The sequence below is a fragment of the Thermobia domestica genome, chromosome 9, assembly GCF_964235325.1.
Source record: "Thermobia domestica chromosome 9, izTheDome1.hap1.1, whole genome shotgun sequence".
Taxonomy (NCBI): Eukaryota; Metazoa; Arthropoda; class Insecta; order Zygentoma; family Lepismatidae; genus Thermobia; species Thermobia domestica.
In genome coordinates this window covers 130,285,726-130,302,437 of record NC_137462.1, presented here as the reverse complement: position 1 = coordinate 130,302,437, position 16,712 = coordinate 130,285,726, and the positions used below count along the sequence as shown (strand labels likewise).

General features: G+C 35.7%; 1 protein-coding gene across 1 annotated transcript; it reads right to left on the bottom strand.

Moving 5' to 3' along the window:
* Positions 1-829: 829 nt before the first annotated feature.
* LOC145661021 (uncharacterized) lies at positions 830-16,694 on the bottom strand. The gene is made up of 3 exons (XM_081726457.1): positions 16,389-16,694; positions 7,276-7,335; positions 830-1,606 (listed from the first exon to the last, which is right to left on the bottom strand). The coding sequence occupies exons 1-3, from the start codon at positions 16,692-16,694 to the stop codon at positions 830-832; spliced, it is 1,143 nt and encodes a 380-aa protein (XP_081582583.1).
* Between the last annotated feature and the right edge of the window lie 18 nt (positions 16,695-16,712).

Below are 16,712 nucleotides of genomic sequence, written 5' to 3'. Positions count from 1 at the left end.
AAGGGTTATCAATATGGTTTCTAAATTGTCTGATTTGGAATATCAGGGAAAATCAGCAGGCGCCTGAAGAAATCGAGTTACATTATGTAGTACACACTTGGCGGGAGCTTCGGTTACTCTCGACATGGTTTCAGGCTCAACTATTTCATAATGATTGAACACCAGAATCTGTCTTTTGATATGAAGGGTGTGTGGTCTCCAGTAAACAGATTTAACTAGATTACATTTCACCATCTCATTCTCTCTGGTGACTCACCAAAACTTGAAAGAAAGACGGCTCTCGTAGTTTAAAGTGTGCATTCTCCAATAAACAGGTTGCTATCATTTACCCAAGATTTTCGATCTCACACTCCAAATCGAAAATGTTGCTTCTTTCGAAAGGGCTACACTGACAATTGAATAGGTTGGGAAATACTCGGCAAAGCGGTCAATTACAACGTTGACTGTTGGATAGCCAACCGTTTCCCACTGTTGGGCCTACTGTCTGTGCTGCTAGTGCTTATGCAAGTACCATGTGTTTATTTTAGTTTTATAATATAGTCTATTATGAAGAAGAAATACACATAAAATATAGTTATGGATCTGTAGTTGTTAGGCAATTGTTTTATGATTTAACTGTTATATGGAAAGGACATTTAAAATAAGTCAATGCTCTTGATAATAATGAAAGATAAATTCGTTCAAATGTTTACATTTACAATCATAAAGTTTAAACCAGGACAATATTCAATTACTGTATATTAATGAACTACGTGATATGTTACATTAAAGTTTGATTTCGGTTTATATTTATATCAATTTGAGAAATATGACAAGTTCCTTACCTTTATCATTTCAGCAAATATTTCTTCGGTCCATAGGCTGGCGTAGGCGGAGGTAAAAGCCCTGCAATACGAGTTGCTGCTGCTATAGAAGCTTCTCTTGCGGCAGCTGCCTGTTGAACTGCTGCAGCCGCTTCTCTCGCAGCAGCAATACGTTGTGCTGTTGCTGCAGCTTCTTTCGCCGCTGCAATACGTTGAGCAGCAGCTTCCTTCTCAGCAAGTAGTCGCTGAGCAGCTATTGTTGCTTCTCGTTGTACAGCTGCACGTTGAGCTAATATAGCTTGCTCTCTAGCGGCTGCTATCTTTTGGGCGATTACAGCAGCTGTTCTAGCAGCGTTTGCTCTTTGAATCGCTGCTTCTGCCTCACGGGACACAGCTGCACGTTGTGCGGCTAAAGCAGCTTCTTTAGCTTCAGTTACTTGCCGCTGAGCTAATAATGCAGCATTTTTGGCTGCAATAACTCTTTGTTGGGCTAAACGTGCTGCTTCTTTAGCTGCAAGAGCTGCAGCATCTTTTTGGGCAATTTCGAATTCCGGTCCCGCTGCAAGGTTAAGGTAGACTGGAGGAACTGGTGGAGGTGGAGGAATGGCTCCTACTGGATCGTATGCCCATGGTCGTGGTATTACTGGTGTCGAAGGACTAAACCATGGCCCTGGTACAGAGACGTCTGAACCTCCTACTACATATTCTAAACCTAATGTCCCTCTTTTTTGCTTATCTAATGTGGCTGTTGTAGTGTTCTCATCTTTCGCAAGTGCAACAGTCCCGAACAGAAAGACGGTCACCTGCAGAACAAAGCAAAACCATATAAATAAAGAACTTTAAAAATCAAAACTTACTAATAAGAAGATAATTCTATAAAGGTGGTATACAAAGTAGGTATAAGTTACATATAAGGCGCCTAATATCAGTATTTTTTTTTTTTTTTTTTTGCCGAAATTGAGTTATATATCGCTTGTTATGTATTTGATCTAAAGAAATTCCATGGAAACAAAATTTTGTTTAAAAGCTTAATATTTCATGCTAAAAAAATAGTTCAAAATATGGGACCTTGTACTCGTGTATATGAAGCTTCACTGCACGTTTTGCGAGATTACTCGAAACTAAGCAAAATGGGTGTGGCAAATTTTGATACAAGGCGCCTCATATAAATCATCAATTCTTAATGTCTACTAGAGTACAAATATAATAAGCAACGGTATCACAGTGAAGAAGTTTGGTTTGTTACAGTATACACAATGTAAAAATTAAAGTTTGAATTTTTGTATTTTCTCTCACCCCTCATTCCAAACTCAGAAGCTTTAATAAAATGAATGAATATTTGAAAATCATTAATTTTACAAATCATTTATTTGAGGAAATCATTAATTTTTCATTTCCTCTCCTCAGACTGATTGTTATTTTGTATCCTGTTGTTGAGTAGAAAATCATTAATTTTTCATTTCCTCAGACTGATTATTATTTTGTATCCTATTGTCGAGTAGAAAATCATTAATTTTTCATTTTCTCAGACTGATTATTATTTTGTATCCTGTTGTTGAGTAGAAAATCATTAATTTTTCATTTCCTCAGACTGATTATTATTTTGTATCCTATTGTCGAGTAGAAAATCATTAATTTTTCATTTTCTCAGACTGATTATTATTTTGTATCCTGTTGTCGAGTAGAAAATCATTAAGTTTTCATTTTCTCAGACTGATTATTATTTTGTATCCTGTTGCTGAGTAGAAAATCATTAATTTTTCATTTCTTCAGACTGTTATTATTTTGTATCCTATTGTCGAGTAGAAAATCATTAAGTTTTCATTTTCTCAGACTGATTATTATTTTGTATCCTGTTGCTGAGTAGAAAATCATTAATTTTTCATTTCCTCAGACTGTTATTATTTTGTATCCTATTGTCGAGTAGAAAATCATTAAGTTTTCATTTTCTCAGACTGTTTTTTTTTTTTTTTTTTTTTTTTTTTGTATCCTGTTGTTGAGTAGAAAATCATTAATTTTTCATTTGAAGAGACAGATTATTATTTTGTATTCTGACGATTATACTGACGAACTTCAACAGCACTGTGGGCACATTATCAATCGAGGATAATATCCATACTTTTTCCCATAAGAATATATCATGAATCATTTTTGATTGTCTATTATTTCTTGAGATCAACTGGATGGATCACTTCCATCAACCAACTTAATTCTTATTTTTTGACCTTCTATATCATGGCCAAAAACGGATGGTGATTCAACAAATAGTTCTTGATAGGGTCTCCAGTGGTGGATCTATCCCGGGGCCGGGGTGCCTAGCCCCCCTTTTTTGAGTCACAAAAATAATTGATCTATTATTATTATTATTATACTTTTTAAAGTTTATAGTACTAGTTGGTTCTATTTTTTATTGAAATTTTTTACACATTAGATACGGTTTCAGCTGCAGTTTTTCTGTTATGCAATTTGTAAACCAATACTTGAGGTCCCCAATGTCAAAGTCCAGTCTAGCCATAATATCCATCGGAGACTTAAGTTGGAAACTTCTGCAGGACCTGAAAAATTGTAAACTCGTGATAAGAAATTATACCTACCATGGTCTGGATTCTGACTGGCCCCCCAATCTTTACTTTCTAGATTCACCATTGAGTGTCTTCAGAACAGGCAGACCAAGAAACAGAATAAATATATTTAAAAAAAATGTTTTGGTGAACCTAATTTACTTAAAAATTAACATATTATAAGCATCCATTTTTTTCCTCTTTTTTTACTAGAGAAGGTTGACCTAAAGGTTATTTTGTGATTCGGATCATAGTTTGATCCTAGGCAATTATGTAAGACTGAACTAAAGATGTTAGTATCTAGGAAGTTGCTATAGACTAAATATTATATAGAATATGGTCTTATTTCTAGAGAGAAGCATCGAAACATTGAAAAATTTATATATATATATATATATATATATATATATAAAAGAAATATAAAGATAAAATAATATGGGATCGATACTCGGTGGCCGCGGGAACTATTTCTCATTTAATCTTCGTTTGATTGTGACTTAGGGTACTTAGCCTCTGTGAAATTGGTCTCTATTGGAACTTTCAGTAAGGTTTTCTGGAGAAACTTTCAGTGAGGTTTTCTAGAGAAACTTTCAGTGAGGTTTTCTGGAGAAACTTTCAGTGAGGTTTTCTGGAGACACTTTCAGTGAGGTTTTCTAGTGAAACTTTCAGAGGTTTTCTGGAGAAACTTTTAGTGAGGTTTCCTAGAGAAACTTTCAGTGAGGTTTTCTGGAGACACTTTCAGTGAGGTTTTCCAGTGAAACTTTCAGAGGTTTTCTGGAGAAACTTTTAGTGAGGTTTTCTAGAGAAACTTTCAGTGAGGTTTTCTGGAGAAACTTTCCCACAAAGGTGTCGCAGCGTGATTTTGACTACTCATCGCTAGTATGAAGTGTACGAATAAGCTTCAAGAGAGGTGTAGAACCTTACCTCAAAATCAAGCACTTGCTGTTATATGACCTGTCCAAGAACGTCTCGAAAAAAATAGCGGGAGAATTGACTCTTCCCCGCTGCATTTGAATAATACATATATTTTTTTTATCAATTGTATGCTAATAAAGAACGTAAAACCTTTATGTCGGTGAAAAACCTTGTCTGTCCAGAGCAAAATCTTGAAACGATGCTACTAGGCCGATCCCGTGTGAGGAACAGAATGTTCTCTTTATCTTTTACTTATGGAAAAAGAAAACGAAACCCCTTCTAAGTATAGTATTTATCAGTTAGAAAAGAAATGGGAGTGTCCTTATAAAAAAACACGTACACGATGTTGTTCGTCACAAACCTATCTGCTCGGGGATCGAACCAGGGAATCCAGGTATCAGATGTAAACGCTGTACCACTAAAAAAATTTAAAGTAAAAGAGAAAAATTAAGCGATCATTCCTCAGTTTAATGTGTACCAGAGTTCCCGTAATAGGGTTTTAATCCTTACGAAAGTGGAGAGGGAGACCAACATGAACATATCCAAGGCAAAGTTCCAAGCATGCTCTTTAGAAGACTCGAACTTCCAATGGATTGAGCTTCATGATCCGAAGCCGAACGCCAGAGACCACTCAACTAATGCCACCGTGTCACCAGGTAGAAGGATTAAATGCATTTGATTTAGAAATGATATTGCTCTTTTTGTTTCCACTTAATATATTCAACATTTGAATATTGAAAATTAAGCAATTTACGAAATTTAAATTTTTTGGATTTTTTTTTGGGGGGGAGGGGAAACAAAATATGGAATGAAAATAAAATATTAAAAAGATGAAAGCCGTGAGAGCGACTATAAAGAAGTACAACATTTCGGAGATGCTAGTCTTAAGTATCTTGTTGTACTTTAGTAAAGAAGTAAAGAAGAAATAAACGCAGGGATAGGAATATCCAATCACTTAGAAGGAAGAAAATACACTGTGAAAATAGTGTTATGAAAAATAGTAGTAAAGAACTTTGTGTCTAGAAGAGCCGACATTCGTTCTTACGAAGAAAGGAGTTTGAAATGTTGGATGGAGACGAATGTAGAAACCAGTTAGACGGACAAAGCAACTAATAAGATAGTGTTAACCTCTTTCCAGCACAAACCAAAATATTTTAATTTCTACACTGAGAATGCAACCTTAGTATCAATGAACGTCCGTAATTGATATACATACTCGTAAGAACACGGCAGCAAATAGAGAGGGATACTCTCTCCATGATTTAACATCTAGTAAGCCCTCTTCTCACAGCAGATTTTCAGTCAGATCATTAATGTGTTTTCCCTATTTTCCCCTTTTCTTCTTCTTTCTAAATTTACATTATAATTTTTATATATCGGATGGTTAGACGTTAAGAACATGGAAAATCGACACTTTTCATTCAAAAAGAAATATGCATTAACATCTAAACCGAAATAAAAACAATCAGTGACATATAAAAAGTCATAAATTGTGTTCGTACGATTTAGAAACATGCCTGAAGATTGTTTATAGAGGATATACATAGCAGTAGTTTAAAAGGAAACACGCTTTAAATTCTTTTCACGTACACTAATAAATAAATTGTTTACAGTACTTTATCACAGTAATGTCAAATTTTTCAATAGTTCACACAACAGGCAGAAGAAAGAAACTATTAGCTAATTTGAAATGAAGAGAATTGTATTTAATTTATTTCAACAATTCGTCTTACCTATACTAATCAATAACTGGAATTGGACAGTCTGCTCTTTGTGATAAATTTTACTTGGACATAGGTCTGTTAGTTTCTGTTATTTAAAAAAAATCTTGAAACAGACATAAAACACTTTTTTGAAATAATAAAATCTATGTAGCCCTCGCCGTTGCCCTAATTACTAAGCGTACGCTTCTAGTGTACGGAGTCCAGAATTCGATAGGATAGCCTTGAAATTTGAGCGCATAAAGATGATTCAGTTTCCTGCTTAAATTCAATATAGGTTCACGTCTTCACGTCTCATATAGCCTTAAGAGCTGAAAAGAGACTCTAATTCCAACTCACCACCACCACCAACAACAACAAAATCCATGTAGGTATCCCAATGAAGTCCTAATTCTGAAGAAAACTAAGAAGAATAGGCAATTATAGCAGTGGCATATTTAGAAGTTTATTTCGGAATGGGCTATTTTTCCTTTTGGGTGCCAACAAATATTAATGAAGTTTTGCATGTAACAAATTTATTTGGGGGGGGGGACTTGAGCCCGATAGCCGCCCTCCCTAAATACATCACTGGGCAAAATAATATATTTGGCATTTAAATAATAGTATAACGCACATAGAGTGAAATAGGGAACACAGGCAGAATTAACTTTTGCTTCAATTGAAGCAAAGAAACCCGATATAAAGTTGAGAACGTTCATTTTCATTATACCGGGTGTAACAAAAGAACCGAGGTCATGGACTATCTTCGTTATGAGTTAAAATACGAAAAATGGAAAGAAAAAATGAAATGAAATTATTTTTTTCAGTTTAATGTCCCACCATTTTTGGCTAAAGAAGACGATGATTAAGGCAAGTGAATAATGATTAAATAATTGGTGGAATGAGAATATGGGAGGAAACGAGAGTATCCCGAGAATACCCACAGACACGATGTTGTCCACTATTCCACCAAAATGGAAAGGTAGAAGAGTTACTGGAAAAGATTATTTTCCATCTAAAATGGTGGAGCATCCGTTTTGGCTCCACACTAGTAATGCGCCCAGTGTTAAATGATGTGTCTGATGAAGGGAATTATAGATTACCGAAACACTAATAGTATTATTTATTAAAATTTGATTTGGTCAAATTTTATTTTTTTAAAATTAAGGCAAAGAAGTTCAAAACCTAGAATGAACAACATTCAACTAAAGACTCTTGTGTTCAAAGATTCGACTTTTGTACCTAACAAAAGAAATAGCTATATCTTGGCAGTTAGTAGTGTGTACTTATGCTTACCAGATTCCTCATTACGGCAGATGTTTGCATTTTCACTCCAGTCTCCGAACGAACATCAAACTGAAGACAATATTACAATAACGGATTTTTATATAGACTTTTATAATTTGGAAAACGCCCTTGAAGTAAGACATATTGCTTAGTTTGTCTTAAATAACTATTAAGCACTTCCTTATCGAAAAACGTGATCTAAAAACGAAGACATTTTCTCCCCCACGATGATGGCTTAATTAAAAGAAAAATAAAAAGAAACAATATATACATAACATTATTGTAACTAAAATGAAGTTAAAAAGAGAAAGATGGGAGTGTTACGGACAGAGATGATCACGACGAATTTCACTTTACTTTCATTTTCAGAGTCGGAATTCTTGGAATAAATACTAAGTAATCTGGGTGATAGCTTATAATTCACATATTTGATTTACGCAATCTATAGTACATTATGACAACGAAGTAAATGTTTTGTATTTGGGAGGTCTATTTCGATGTAGAAGGGCTTTCTTCAGCTGTGTACACGGTTTATTAGAGCAATTATGTTATCCAAAATGCACTCCCGTTGTCACTTCCTGTTTCTAAAAGAAATTCCTTACATAATATTTGATTTTGCAGATATTTCCTCCTCCGATACAGTAAAACCTCTTTAAACCGATACTTCGAATTTTAACTAAAATCTGTTGCTTCGCTGAAGTTTAGCGTCCCTTTTTATCATCAAGGCTACATGGTAAATGGATCTACAGCGCAAGATCTAATTTGAATCATCGTAATGCGTTTAATTTTCTTCCGCCGAGAATCGAAACCGGTACCCAGTGCACCTAAAGCGCGTGCTCTGGCCACTAGACCAACGGGAAGGTCTAGCTAAAAAAAAAAAAAAAAAAAATGTTGTTCAGAAGGTAAGAAAATTGAATATTGCCTTTTCCTCAAAACTAGTTCAACCATATTTTCTTTCGTGTTTAATGATGTATTGCTAGAATTTTCGATAGGTATACACTCAACCGTTTCCAAAATTTTGGCATCCTATTCAATCTTATATCCTCTATTACCTGTCTTACTTAGAAGTGAGAAAACTCTGAAGTATAAGAATATTAGATGGGTACTTACGTACCTATACTCTCCTTCCTTTTCGTATCACATAAATAAATGTTTCATTAACAAGTTTACAGTATGACATAAGTTATTTGTCTAGGATAACATACTGGATATGTGGTTTACCTATTTGGACTTATTTATCAAAAGTAACCGAAACGAATTGATTCATGTTTCACTTCAGTATGGTTTACGGAGACCATGCAATTTTTCTTTGAGAAATCTGGAATGTGTGATTTAGGCGTATCGGTGTTTTTCACGGTAGGATGAGTTACACATAAGAATGTGTCTAAGGTGGATATATAACAGTTTAGTTCAAATAATTTAAATACATAATACGTTAACAATACTGCAAAAACTAACAAGTAAGGGACCATATGGTTGTCGCGCAAATCAGATGCAGACATACGCCATCTGATTGAGCATGAAAAGATATGGAGAACACAGAAATTTAAGGTGCTAAGGGCCATAGGGAGCGGAGCAAGGAAAGGGGAAACATTGGATGTCGGCAAAATTGGAGAAAGTCAGGAATGTCGGGAAAAGTTAATTTCTTGCAAACAGGGAAAGAAAGTCAACCAAAAGAAAGAAACTAAACATAACAAGGGCATCAAGGACGAAGCAAGATCATAATCAGGGTTGCCATCCGGACCGCAGTGTTGCCAGCTCTGCATAACATTGATATGGAAGATATAGCACAGTATAGCAATTCATGCACAAGGAAAAATATTAGTAGCACAAAAGACAATTGAAAAGACTCTGTACACGTGCGTAAAAAGGTTTAACGTAGTCGTGAGTGAATATTACGCCCGCGTGAATACAAATGGAGGAAAATAGAGAACAGCATGCACCATTTGTAGTTTAATTGCAGTTGACGTGAAGATCACGAATGAATGCGTGGTCAACACACAAACATTTCTCGCAGTGAGCACAGTGGATGAAAGCAAGCTGGTCACACGCGTCTCTGCACCATTCCTCTGTGAGTCCTTTTTCAAAGCAATATGCGGAAGGTGTTTCAAACTGTCCAGGATGTTCATTGGAGTAGCCAGATTTGAAAAACGCAAAGCGTATCATCTTTTGGAATCGCCTAGAGGAAAATTGGTAATGAACAAATGACTGAAGGCGGAGAAAGTTCTCACGTTGCCACACATCAATACTGGAGAACACTAATGTATCTGTGATGAACGATCATCATCATCATCATGGAACGATGCTCCCAAACACTTTCCTTTCTGTGTTATCATGTATACCCCCTTCACTTTCATGTCTATATTTGTCCTCCCTCATGTACATTATTCACACTCGACTACCTTAAACCATTTTACTTACGTGCACAGAGTCTTTTCAATTGTCTTTTGTGTTACTAATATTTTTCCTTGTGCATGAATTGCTATACTGTGCTATATCTTCCATATCAATGTTATGCAGAGCTGGCAACACTGCGGTCCGGATGGCAACCCTGATTATGGTCTTTCTTCGTCCTTGATGCCCTTGTTATGTTTAGTTTCTTTCTTTTGGTTGACTTTCTGTCCCTGTTTGCACGAAATTAACTTTTCCCGACATTTCTGACTTTCTTCAATTTTGCCGACATTCAATGTTTCCTCTTTCCTCGCTCCGCTCCCTATGGCCCTTAGCACCTTAAATTTCTGTGTTCTCCATATCTTTTCATGCTCAATCAGATGGCGTATGTCTGCATCTGATTTGCGCGACAACCATATGGTCCCTTACTTGTAAGCTCACTTCTCCTGACATAAACTAGAAATGATAGCTGCTGTTGGACAAATTCTTTTCGGTCGAATTTTAGTTGTCCTTTATACACGCTGCTGTATCTATAATTATTTTTTTTCACTACTCTGAATTGAGTTGATTTTGAGTTCCCTTTCAGCAGTAAGGCTATATGAGACGGTACCTACCGATTAAAGTGAAATCCGAACCACATGAGCTCCCGCCGGGAATCGAACCCGGGTCTCCCACGTCAAAGGCGCGTACGCTAACCGCTTAGCCACGAAAAACGACTATACAAGGAAAGAAGGCGCTCATCAACATTTTAAATTGCTTCTCCTAACAAAAATGGAAAATGTCGATTAGACCCTTCTTTCCGTGTACTCTTCATTTGTGATAATTGTGTATTTTTTGTGTGTGTGTGTGTGTGTGTGTATGAATAATATTACACTACTACTCTTTACATGGTCCATTTCTTTCGAAAAAGGCAAAGAAGACGGTTTAGTGGTGAGTAAGTTTTCATCAAATGAATAGACCTATAATCAAAATCGTCTACAGGAATTTTACATGTTATATACCAAAACTTAACATTTCACTAATAGTTTCAAATAAAGTAATTCTCAATTGTATTTAGCACTGATAACACTACGTTTTAATACGAGAAATTAAATTTCTGCATTTATAACTTGATTTATATAGTATAGGTAGTACTTCATCTGGCGTTCTGCCTACGAAAGACTATGGATGGTAAACTAACATTAATTGGACGATGTGTGGTCAAAACAACAATCTCAACCTCCGTTTCGAGGCTGGAACTAACTCTTGATTGAAGTAGTTTCTCAGTTGTTCTAATATGATAGATTGACACGTAAAATTGTATCGATACCTTTAATGAAGATCGAAAAATAGGATAACATCAAAAACAAATGCGGCAACTATGCGACGACATGAAAATCACTTTAATTCAGGGATTGTGCTGAAATTATATATATTAAATTTATAAGGGAAACGTTTCTAGCACAACGGAAACTGTTGCATGAATCTCATACGGCCAAATAATGATTTTTGGCGTGTATTGAAAGTTGAAGCAATTCAGTCAAAATTTCTAATAGCCTGTGATAGGCCTATATTCAATTTAAAATTAAAGAAGAAAAGGTAATAAATTATTCCTTAACTTTTAAGGATCTCGGACTGAAGTATTCTGACACAAAACCGGTGATGAAATTACAGTTATGCGTGACTTAATTTCAGTATTTTGTAATAAATCGAAAACTACAGAAACAGAACTTGACCATCAGCGTTAGAGTGTAAACAAATTCGTTAAAATTTTCTCACTTTTGTTTCCTTATGTTCGTTAATGTTCATAGCATAATCCATTACGAAATGTAGAATAAGTCAAACTTAAAACCGTTGAAGTATCATGTCAAGCCAAACTATTTGCTGCGAATACAATGTCCACTTTGAAGTTCGGTAGGTAACTTACCTCAGCAACACTAAAGTCACGCACCCAACTTCACAAACTCTGTGCATGTCCAGCAAGCAGACTGGGGTATCCACATAGTCAAGAAAGCAAGGATCTACCGAAGAGGAAGGTGGATCAAGAAAGCAGGGATCTACTGAAGGAGGAGATGAGTCAAAAAAAAAAAGTAAGGATCTACCTAAGGGGATTCTGGGAGTACGGACATCCCCGAAATTTCTGACTTTGATGTAAAGTTTTATATATTCGTCGAAATTATATAACCATTTGATACCTCACTATGGAGGTATCAGATAGGAAGGGTCCAATTACCCTGAAGCGGTCCAGCGCACAACATTCAACTTTGGAAAGTCATGTTCATGCTTCCAATGACTCTTAAGATTTCCAATGTCCCAGAAAATTGTTACGTTTTGACGAGTCCACTTTGTGAAAAGTGATTTCATTGCTGAATGGCATTACATTCAAAATTGTTCTTGGATATTCTGAATTTCAGCTAAAATCTGACAGCATAACATTGTAACACGTTTTGTGCCATTGTTAAAGCTTGAACGACTTAAATGTGGCATAAGGTGTTTCAAGGTCTGTTTCAAGATACGTCAGATCGTCTTTTGGGGAATTCTTATTTCAAGACCGAACCGTCTAGTTCAGTGATTCTCAAACTTTCCGATAACGCGGACCCCCTGTTAATTCGGAAAGTGACCTGCGGACCCCCTTGCAATGCTATCGGAAATTTCACATGGTATTAAAAATTATACTAATTAGAATTACCACTGACAAGAAAAAGATCTAGAAATATAATGCAATAAGTAATTTATTCTAAAGATACATGATTGTTTGCTAATGAACGAAATTTCAATTGAAAATGCAGTAACTTTCAAGACTGGAAATCAAAGTGTGTGGTTTTTTTTCCCTAAAAGAAACGCACTTGATAAACAATGTTCTCAGATGTGGGGTCACTAATGTGAGAAATGAAATTCTTTGTGTTTTTTTCCATAAAAGCACTGAACTCTGGAATAAGTTTTGTCACCATTAATCTGAGGTCCGATTCCACGTTAAGACGATTTCGCTTTAAGATTTTAATGTTGCAAAGAGCAGAAAAGGTCTGTTCACATAAGTACGTGGTAGGAAAAGGCATCAAATGTTGCAATGTCTTCTTAGTCAACTCTTCATACTCACAACGCACACGGAACCAAAAGCTACAAAGCTCATTTACTTTGAAAACTTTTTTTTTTTCATCAAGTATAACAGGATCTTTCCAATAGGTGTTCTTGTTCTGTGTTAGTGCTCTCAAGTGTCCTACAAGTGTTTTGTGTATTTCAGCAGAGAGCTTTTCACCTGGTAAATCATTGAAATCCTTGAGCACTGGAAATGATGAATAGTTTATGTTTTGTACTCGCACTACTCTCAGCTACTGCTTCTTACTCTTAAAAATATTTTTTGCATAACAGCTGTGAGTTCCATTTTATTACAACACATTTCAATTTTTAGGCGTCGCGGATCCCCTGGCTAGGTCCCACTAGCCCTCAGGGGTCCGCGAACCCCACTTTGAGAATCATTGGTCTAGTTAATTTCGAATGACTCTGCAATGAGACTTGTTACACAAAAATACTCAAATCACATCTTCCTGATCTTGAGTGACCTGGATTTTGTCGATAGTTGTTCTCTACCGATTCAGTTTCCACAATCTTTTGATAAATGATGCGAGCTTTTTGGTGGGTGACGTATGAATCACTGTTGGAACATTCGACGAAGTAGTCAGCGAATCATGTACTTCTATCAAGCTTGCTACAGCTCTTTTTTTCTCCAGTGTTAATCGGCCATCCGATGTCTAGCCTACAAAAACAAGAAGAAATAAATAGTGAGTAAAATTGAAGGAATAAACAATAGAAGCTGATCTATGAAAACAATAAAATTGAGGTGAAGTAAGTTGAAGAAAGAAACAAAAGAAGACAATGCATGATAAAAAAAATCGTTATAGTACATGTTTGATGTATCTTTAATAAATATTTATGACATTTGAATGGTGACGTAATTTTGACTTGCCATGACTTGCCATTTGACTTGACTCTCTCTCTCTCTTTCTGAACCACCAATCTAATATAATGAATAAGAGCTTATTAATTCGAAGTTTATAGCTATTTTTTTTAAAACCTTAAATTAAAAGTATCGGTTCCAATTGACGAACCTATTTACTTTTTGAGAAAAATAGAAATATTTTATTTTCTACACGAGTAAATATCTCAACAAATGACGATATTCGTGATTACTTTAGAAATTTTGGATTAAATTCGTCTCAACATTGTAGAATATTTTCAATGTTATTGTTATTGTTGGGGATGTTTTTCACATTCGAGTGTATTGGTAATTTGCTCTCTTAACTGTGAGATTGATCTTGATAAATATTTCACAAATTTGTTCATTAAAATGCAGGTGATATTTTATGCATAACATTTCTAAATTTTAGAAAGAATTATTTTAATTAGTTAATAAATTTCAATCAATTTTCTGTTAGGAAGACTTAGAAGTATAAATATTACCTAAATATGTTATACTTTCCTATATTATTATTATTATTATTATTATTATTATTAGTAGTAGTAGTAGTAGTAGTAGTAGTAGTAGTAGTAGTAGTAGTAGTACATATGTTAAATCGAACATTTTATCTGCACCTCTCCGCAAGAAAATCTTACATAGGTTACTAGTCAGGAGGTAGTGCGTTGTTGAACAGAGTCTTACAAAAGTGAACAAACGAGAATACACAATTATTTCTTTACAAACTGGAACTGTGACATTCTCCACAGTAAGTTCGAAAAAGAGAAAAGACATCTAGTGTACTTGGGCTAGAAATGGCGAATAAATACATCATTCATCGTTGGTTTATCAAATTTCTTTGTAGTGACACAGTATTGCAAAATGAGCTCCATGGAAACCGACAACATCATATTCGGATCTGAATGAGTTCACATCGACCAACAAACAATAAGAATCGTCATCTAAAGATATGCAATTCTCTGTATAACCGGGAAATTTTCTTACGTCGGATTGTCACTTTAGATAAACAAAAGTGGATCTGCTCTGGCAAATCGAGAATATTCGTGAAAGAAAACAGTGAAGACATTGCTTGGATATTGCTGAACGTCCTGTGTGATTTTTTAAGCCACTTCATCACTCACAGAAAGTGTTATTGGTGATATGGTGGTTTAGCTAGCAACTTAGTGATCCTGTAAAATATGAATTAGACACTAATCCCAGTCACTTTGGACATTTCATTTTTCACCTGTTCTCACCTCCTCCCACATCGATAGGGACTGAACTTGGAATTAGACGGTATTGGTAGTGTCACTAGTCAACTCAATGAATATGAAACTATTGACTCCAACACTAATATCAGTCATTTTCTATTATTTTTAAATCATACCAGTCCCACCCCTAGGGATGTCTTACTCTTTCGACCAAACTTGAGCTTAAAAGTCATCAAGACTGTCATCAATAAGCTTAGAGATTTCAAAAATTACGGATTCGAACCTTTTCGATCATTTTTTATATAATACCCCCTCCCTCAACCCTCTAGGACTGCTTGGGATCTTATCCTCACAGTATTTTTTTCTAGGTTGTAAGTAATATGCGTACCAATTTTGATTGAAATTGCTTCTGATGTTCCAGAATTATGCCGGAACACACACATATATACATAGTTTTTATGTATACATAAATTGCAGCCCCCTACGCCTTAAAATTTAAAGAAAAAACGCGCTGGAATATGTTTCTGTGTAATTTTAGTGAGAAGTTAAATACCAAGTTTCATGTTCAGTAGTTACTGAGATACTTTCCGAATAGATTATGACTTCTTCCTGCCCGTTAGAATATGCATTTTAATCAAAGTAACACGATTAAAACCCAATTCGAGGTAGGTGATAACTATATAAAAATAATTTTAAGAAATTCAGCCGTTTTTCCATGATTCGATGACTAACAAAATCTGTTTTGTTTTGATATAATAGATCATCTGAAATGACCATGCTTCGCACGGGGAAATTAGGTTTATGGTAAATATTTGAAAGTAAAGAAAGATGTTAGATAAATAAATAACGAAGATTTCTGGGCCTCTTCATGATAAAACTTGTGCTTAAATACCATTCGGGTTCACAAATCACCTTAGCGAACCCTAAAAATATATAGATTCGGCACTAATTAAGGTCGTTTCTACATTTCATTTCTTCCCTCTCCGTAGGAGTCCTAATGGGAACACATGTTGGACCTAAACGGTATCAGAAGTTCGCTATTCCTCTCAGCAACTCTTCCACCAAAAACTAAGGATTCGGAAATAATATCGATTGTTATCGATTATTTTTGCACGTCAACCCTTCCCACGCTCCTAAATATTCTTTTTAGATTGTAAGTCATATGTGTTCCAAGTATGATTGAAATTTATCTAAGTGTTCCAGGTTAACCTGGAACCCACACATACATTTTTATATATGTATTGATTAATAGATATCACTCTTTTCATCTATTCAGATGAAGTTCGGGCCGATTGCACCTACACATGTAGGGAACGAGTACAGTGTCACAATAACGTTGACAAGTGAGTTTCGTGCGTTGAAAACTTTCGAGCATGGTGTCCATACATTATGCCTCCCACACAAGTACATTTAACCCACCGAAACAATCACTTTCGAAAATGTTCCTGGACTCATTGCGTGTTTCCACCTCTCGCTGGATAAGTATACGTTCAGAACCACTACTCAGACTAAATCTACCCTAATATGAGAGAAGAATCCGACTCATTTCTCTTTGGTTCAGTCTCGATGGTTTTAGCATCACCACAAACGGTACCGCCAACTCGAGATTGGCAACGAAAGACAATGTAATGGTTGTCGGTCAAATAGGCCAACTCCCTGCAGTCTATATGCCATTGTGAAGTGTGAAGTTGGGTGTCTCGCAATCCTGTTAACTGTGTTTGCAATTGGACTGGCTGTTTGTCGTCGCTTCTTTCTTGCCTGTTACACAGTGTAGCTGACCGTGGTTGACCACCAAATTTCCTTCGCACAACTTTGCCTGTCGTTCGGAATATTCCCCATGCATGTGAAGAAATGCTGTCGGCAATATCAACCTTCTGGGCGACACTGACGCACATATGTTAACACATATCTGA

Coding starts and splice junctions, on each gene's coding strand:
- LOC145661021 (XM_081726457.1), bottom strand. CDS start 16,694: ATGTGCGTCAGTGTCGCCCAGAAGGTTGATATTGCCGACAGCATTTCT. Junction 7,336..16,388: donor AATCTCGAGTTGGCGGTACC/GTTTGTGGTGAT, acceptor TATTGTCTTCAG/TTTGATGTTCGTTCGGAGAC. Junction 1,607..7,275: donor CTGCCGTAATGAGGAATCTG/GTAAGCATAAGT, acceptor TTTGTTCTGCAG/GTGACCGTCTTTCTGTTCGG.